Source organism: Camelus bactrianus, chromosome 16, assembly GCF_048773025.1.
Source record: "Camelus bactrianus isolate YW-2024 breed Bactrian camel chromosome 16, ASM4877302v1, whole genome shotgun sequence".
NCBI lineage: Eukaryota > Metazoa > Chordata > Mammalia > Artiodactyla > Camelidae > Camelus > Camelus bactrianus.
Window position 1 is genome coordinate 33,733,810 of NC_133554.1, and position 6,290 is coordinate 33,740,099.

General features: G+C 55.5%; 1 protein-coding gene across 1 annotated transcript; it reads right to left on the minus strand.

Annotated features, from left to right (window-relative positions):
• Positions 1-755: 755 nt before the first annotated feature.
• LOC141573540 (uncharacterized) lies at positions 756-3,599 on the minus strand. The gene is made up of 3 exons (XM_074341909.1): positions 3,587-3,599; positions 2,673-3,435; positions 756-2,582 (listed from the first exon to the last, which is right to left on the minus strand). The coding sequence occupies exons 1-3, from the start codon at positions 3,597-3,599 to the stop codon at positions 2,384-2,386; spliced, it is 975 nt and encodes a 324-aa protein (XP_074198010.1). The 3' UTR covers positions 756-2,383.
• Between the last annotated feature and the right edge of the window lie 2,691 nt (positions 3,600-6,290).

Sequence of the window (6,290 nt, forward strand, 5' to 3'; positions counted from 1 at the left end):
GGAGGGAGCCCTGGTCTAGGGGCCAAAGCTTAGTCCTGGTGCCAGCCTCACCTTGGCAAACACCACCCTCTTGGCAGCCCTGGGGAGGGGGAAGAAGGGGGATGGGGTGTCATGTCCCTGTGGCACTTTTTGTTTCTACACTTCCTCTTTGCATTTTAAGCATTTTGCCTGTTACTCCAGGCAGATAGCGCCCGGAGCTGTCCCTGGACCCTGTCCAGCTGACCTCTGACTCCCCGGGGCTGATCGAGCCTTGGATTTCACAGTCCCTAAACTCCCACCTGAATCTCCCCACGGGCCAACACCCTGGGCAGAGCTGGGGGGCTTGAATTACTTGATGCCCTCCTCTGCAGCGCAGAGGTTGGCCAGGCCTCATCAGGATTTGCCTGAGGCTTTCTTTGCTAGCCAGACACAAATACAGATGGAGAGCTGCCTGCAGGACCATATCAGTTTGCTGAACCCTGGGCCCTGTCCCTCGACACTGTCTTGTTGATCCAGTTGAGTGGGTGGCCCTATCTCAGCCTCTAGAGATCCATGAGGAGGTTGAACCTACTACAGTCAGGTATCAGCACCCAACTCCGCCTCCAGACATCTCTACAGATGTTGCAGCATAACCGATAGTACATAGTAAGGTGACATTCTCACCTGCAGGACCAGGTGGAGCTCAGCATCCAGTGATGCCTAACATCACAGTTCAACCCCTGGATCTAGCAGTTTTTACCCCCCGAGCCTGCTAACGAGACTGAAAATTCTCCAGAGCACCAAGGGCTCTGCTCATTTTCCTATTGAAATGTTTCCAGTCCCAGTCCAAGCCTCTTTCTCCGTGTCCACATTCCTGCACTGTAATGGCACGTCCTACACTGATAAGTCCAGGTCCCCATGTCTCAGGCGTTGTCCTCTCCTCACTTGACTCCTGCCCTGTCTGTTCACTCTGGCCTCTGTGCTCTCACTGATGTAGGTGTTCGTTTTCTGTTGGTCAGTATCCCCCTCTGCCGTGGACACCTTGACTGGTTGCTGCTCACTGAGAAGCTTCATCATGCAATCCCATGTGCACACCTCCTTCGCACAAGCCTTGGCCAGTGTGGTCAGGAGCATCAATGAACCCCTGCAGGTTGGCCCAGAGAGGGTAAGGGCCACACAGCACATGGAGGTGACTGCAGAGTTGCGGACAGCCCAAGGGGTCCAGGCACTCAGTGCATCCCCTTTCCCTCAGATCCCAGCCCCTCTTCCTCCCCCCTCTCCTGGCCCCCAACAAAGAAAGACAGACAAGGAACAGGTTTAATAAATTAATCCTGAGCTCCTGTTTGGAGGAGTAGGGGATCCTCTCCCAGATTCTCTTCCCAGCCCTGTTGTAAATAGGGAGTGGTCTTATCTGAGGTGGTTCAGAGCCTGTGTTTTATCAAGCCTTGGGGTAATGCTGGGCAACTTCAGCTTTCTTACATATGAATTGGGGGCATTAACAGTGCCTGCCCCCTGGAATTGCTGGGAGGAATCAGCAAGAGGTGACACAAACCTGGTGCCACCTGGTGATGGAGGTGCCAGGGCTTCTGGGGCAGAGCTGCTCTAAAAGTCAGCACAGTTCGTGAATGTTTAGGGAGAAGGCCTGGGGCTTCCTTCGGACTTTTAGAAGAAAAAAATCTGTGTTCTAACAGACCCATGTCAGTTTCTAGGGTAATCTCCCATCCCAGAACTGGATAGACCACCCCCATCACTGGGGGAGGGAGGAATGAAGAGGTGCTGAAACCCTAACTCTCAGAATCTCAGAAACCTATGATTCCAGAGGTCTCCCCAGCCTTGGGCCAGGCAGCCAGATCAAATCCTATCACCAGCTGGAATCCTACCCCCACTCCTAGAAAGGGGATGAGGGAGCCTCCTTTCCTCTAGGGCACAAACAAGAAAACACAGTTCAGAGAGGGCCAGGACTTCTTCCAAGGTCACCCAGTATGGGAAAAACAGAGCTGGGGAGAAAGGCTGACCAGGCGTCCAGACCTCAGGCTCCAGAGAGTCCCCGCTTTCTGACGCCGCGGGAAGAACAAGCCAAGGCTAATATGAGGGTCAAAGTCCCCAGTCACAGAGAGGCGCTAGTTTTGTAGGATGGCGGTGGGTCCCACTACAGGGTACCCTCGAGGTGAAGGAAACCAAGCCATCTCAGGGCCTCCCTCCGCTGCCCCAGCCTCCCGGGCAAAAAGAGAAAGGAAGTTGCTAATTGCCTGTGATCACGAGGAAATCCTGACAATGGAAGGTGGTGATCCGGCGCCAGAAGCAGGTCCCTGACCCACCAGAGTGGGCCCGAAAGTTCGACAGCTTTACCTCCCAAGCGCTCACCTGTTGGAAGCCGGCCAGCAGGCTGAGCAGCAAGGAGGGTACGAGGCCGGGGACCCAGGTGTTAGACATCCTGGCATGGGGGGCCACTGAGCTTCCGCGTGTCTGAGAAGGAGGGGAGAGGCGGGGCCGCGACCTTCCCCACGACTCTCCACCTATAGGTCCCCGCCTTGGGGTGGGGGCGGAGCCAATGCACGGGGCGGGTCCGGGGAAGGGCGGGGAAGGGGAGAGGAACGCGAAGTCTGGGAGGTAGAAGCAACAAACTGGTAAAAAAAAAAACAACTATGGGGTCATTTCAAGACTACTGAGCTACCCCTTCCCAACCCCCAACCGCCCCACCCCCAAGTAGTTACAGGCTTAAGAGAGGGACTGCTGCGCCGACCAGATGCAGAGGGAGCCAGACCACTGAAGTCCCTTCCCGCCTGGACTTCTGGGGGCAGATGTTGCCGGAGAGGGGAGGCGAGGTGTCACTTTTGTTTTCTCTTCTTTTTTCCCAAGAAGGGATGGAGGGACGGCCTGGGTGATTTGTAGGGAAAGAGACGCAGGAGCAGAGCACTACTAGTACGTTGGTGCCCCATCTCCCCGCACCTCCTCCCCCTGAATCCTGGGAGGAGGTGTTCTTACACTTCCTCCACTTGAGTACAGGAGAAATTAAAGCCCCAAGGCTCAGAGACTTGTCCCCGGATCCGCGGCTGGGCTGAGGCGTGGGCAAGCAAGCCCATCCGGATTCCTGGAAAGACCCCGCCGAGGCGGTCCCGGTTGGGAGGGGCGGGATTCCACCCGCGGCTGCCAGCGGCCAGCCCTTGAGGCACGATGTGCTTCCCGGATCCGGCCGGCTCGTGGCAGCATCGCTCAACACGAGATTCCCCCGGAGCCAGGCGGCGCGGGGCTGGGACCTGGGGCTGGGCCCTGGGGCTGGGCCTCCCAGAGCTTCCTCAGGGGACCTGGCTGGCGGGTGGGGTAGGAGGCCATCTCGGTGGGTGAAAACCTGGTACCCAAACACAGATGAGACGTCTGGAGACAGAGTGGGAGTTGGAGAGATGGAGCCTCTGGGGCGGGGTTGAAATGGACATGCTGGGTGGGGTGCTGCTCCCTGACCTGGGGAAAGGTGGAGGGCTCCAGGAGCGGCGCAGTTCTTAGGTATTTAGACATCTCCTGCTATGTCTCAAATCTGTCTTTGCCACTGAGAAATACCCCCAACCTAGTAGGAAAGGACAGCGTCTTCCTCTGGTTTCCTTTTCTTTTTCTCTCAAAGCTCTCTCCTTACCTCTGTTTCTCATCTCCCCAGTTTTAATATCTTGTCTCTGTCTTATATTTAACCTCTCCTTGGTTCTCCCCATTTCTCCCAGTCTCTGTCTTCCTGTTTCATTTTCTCCTCATCTCTGTCTCCACGCAGTTTCTCTCCATTCCTACATGTTCCCTGTTTCCCCATCTCTGTTTCTTCTCTTTGTTACTCTGTCTGTCTTGGTGGAGGAGTGTTTTTCTGTCTCTTTCCATTTCACGTGTTTCTGGCTTGGTCCTGTGGCTCCCTGTCTCTGGGTCTGTTTCTCACCAACTCTCCTGCTTTCTCTCCCAGTATATCTCTCCCTGGTCTCCCTCTTCCCCTGTCTCTGTTTCTCATTATCTCTTGGCCCCTAAGAACAGAATCTTCCAGTTCCTGATCCAAGTGGAATTGGAGTCTGGCCCTGGACAATGCCCTCTCTATTCGCAGTTCCTGGTGGTGGATCTTGGAGAAGGCAATGGGGGGCAGTATTTCTTCCCTCCTACCCCTCCAGCTGGCTCAGGACTCAGCCCACCCCTCTGCCAAGGGAGTCCCAGTTCCAAGAGTGCTGGAGCCTTCTCCCTTCAGCACCCACACTGCTGCCTCCTTAGTGAAGTTGTTGCTGACTTGGGCTTCCAGGGCCCCATTGCACCAACACCCAAGGCCTAAGGCGTCTCCCCCACACCCTCTGCCACTCTGCCCAGACCTGGAGCCCTCCAGAGGACCTATCCTCACCCTTAAGGGAGAGGAAGATGGGTGAGCTTGTGGGGGGGTGGGTATCTACCTAGGGAGTGAAATGAGGGTGCTGAGAAGGGCATGGAGGAACATGAAGGGTCGATGTGGAAGGCTGACGAGGTGAAGGGACCAGGCAGTGGGTGTCCTGAGGAGGAGCAGGAGGAGGGCAGGATGGCGTTGCTTCCCTCTGTGACACACCTGACACATATGTATGGTCGCCAGACAAAATACAGAATGCCGTTAAATTTGAATTTGAGAGAAACAATGAATAACTTTTAAGTATAAATCTGTCCCATGCAATATTGGGGACATACTTATACTAAAATTTGTTGTTTATCTGAAATTCACATGTAACTGGATATCCTGTGTTGTTGTTAAATCTGGCAACCCTACCCACATCCCTAAAATGTCAGAGAAGAACCCCTACTCTGTCCCCTGCCCCATGTCTCCCCAAAGGGAAAGTGAGGCTCACGGGCAGAGTCCAGAGGGCCTCTGGGACCTGCCTCTGGGTCACCAGTTTTTTTCTATGACATCAAACTTCCTTTCTATCCTCCTTCCTGCAAGTGGGGGTGGGTTGAGGGGTCTGAGGCGGGGGGTCGCAGGTCAAGCCAGAAACACCAAGCCCTGTTGTCAACATCCATCCTGGCTCCCAGGGCCCCAGTGTTCTTGGTAGGTGAGGTCTGGTTGGAGTGGGGGTCCAGTGGGGCCCCACACTGAGCAGACAAGGGCCTTTTCTTGTCTAGAGGCAGGAGGGTCCTGGACAAGGACAACATCTTCCTCCCAACACGTAATCTGGCAGTGGGCGGGGCGTGTGTGCATGTGTGTGCGCAGATGTGCGGGGACACGGGGGGGGGTGGGGGGCCAGAGACCTCATGCAGTCAGTAGGTCCTTCTAGATTCCATGCCAAATTCCATCTGGGGTTTCCCAAGAGCAGCAAAGTTGAAATGTCTTCATACTCGCTCGTGTCTCCCTGGCCCATTCACTAAAGAAGGAGCTGATTGTGTGTCCTACAAGGGCCCAGCTGGAAGGGCCTCGGAGGTCAGCTGGCCCACCCGCTCCCTTCTTAGAGAAGCCAACTGGAGTCTAGAGGGGCGGGGAGGCCAAGTCACAGGGGACACGGGGGCTGAGTCAGGACCCAAACCACGCAGATCTCAAGACCCCACACCTAGGGACAGCCTCAGAGGCCGCACACGTCGGGCCTCTGGAGCTGCTGCCTGGGATGGAGGCACTCCTCTCTGGGAGCTGTGGTGAGAGGCCTGTGTGGCCTGGTGCAGCCTGCCCTGGGGGCCAGGCCCTGGGTAAGGGGCGAGAGCCAGGCTGAGTTCTGTTCCTCTCAGCCCCTCCCTGCCTTACTATGCCGGACACTGATACCCATAAATGACTTATGGGCTGGGACCTTTCTTTCTAAAGTCCCCAGAATGTTCTGCCCTAGTCAGGCTCAGCTGTTATGTTGTAAGTGTGCCATTTACTCTGGTGTGTGCTGTGAGCTTAGTGAAGAAACTAAACTTCTCTGTTTGCCTTTCTAGACTCACATGTGAAGGGGGTGAGGGTGGATAACGGTACCTCCCTTGTAATAGGGTTATGGTGAGGATGAAGTCAGCCACTCAGTGTCTGGCACACAGTAATGTTTACCTTTACTGTGTACAATAAACACAAGCAATAAATGTTTTATTCCAGGCAGAGGAAAGGGGCCCAAAGCTCTTTGCTGCATTTCACAGAGGCACAATGAGGTGCCCAGGAGTTAAGGGTCTTCCTTTGGAGAACTGTTCTCAGCCCTTCTGGATGGGCCACCAAAGTCCAGCTCCAGTCCCCCCAAACCCGCGAATGCCCGGCTCACTGGCCCCCTCTGCTGGCCATTAAGTCCTCTTCCTCCACCCAAGGGCCCGGCCAGAGCGGGAGGGCCGGGTGACGGACTTCAGAGAGTGACCTGGTGTTGACTACTCCTGGAGGACACTAACCCACAGTCCCCTGGTGC

Excerpts from the sequence above, each read along its gene's own strand:
- LOC141573540 (XM_074341909.1), bottom strand. Across the intron at positions 2,583-2,672 it reads GCAGTCCCTCTCTTAAGCCT|TTTGTTGCTTCTACCTCCCA; the intron begins GTAACTACTTGG and ends TTTTTTTACCAG.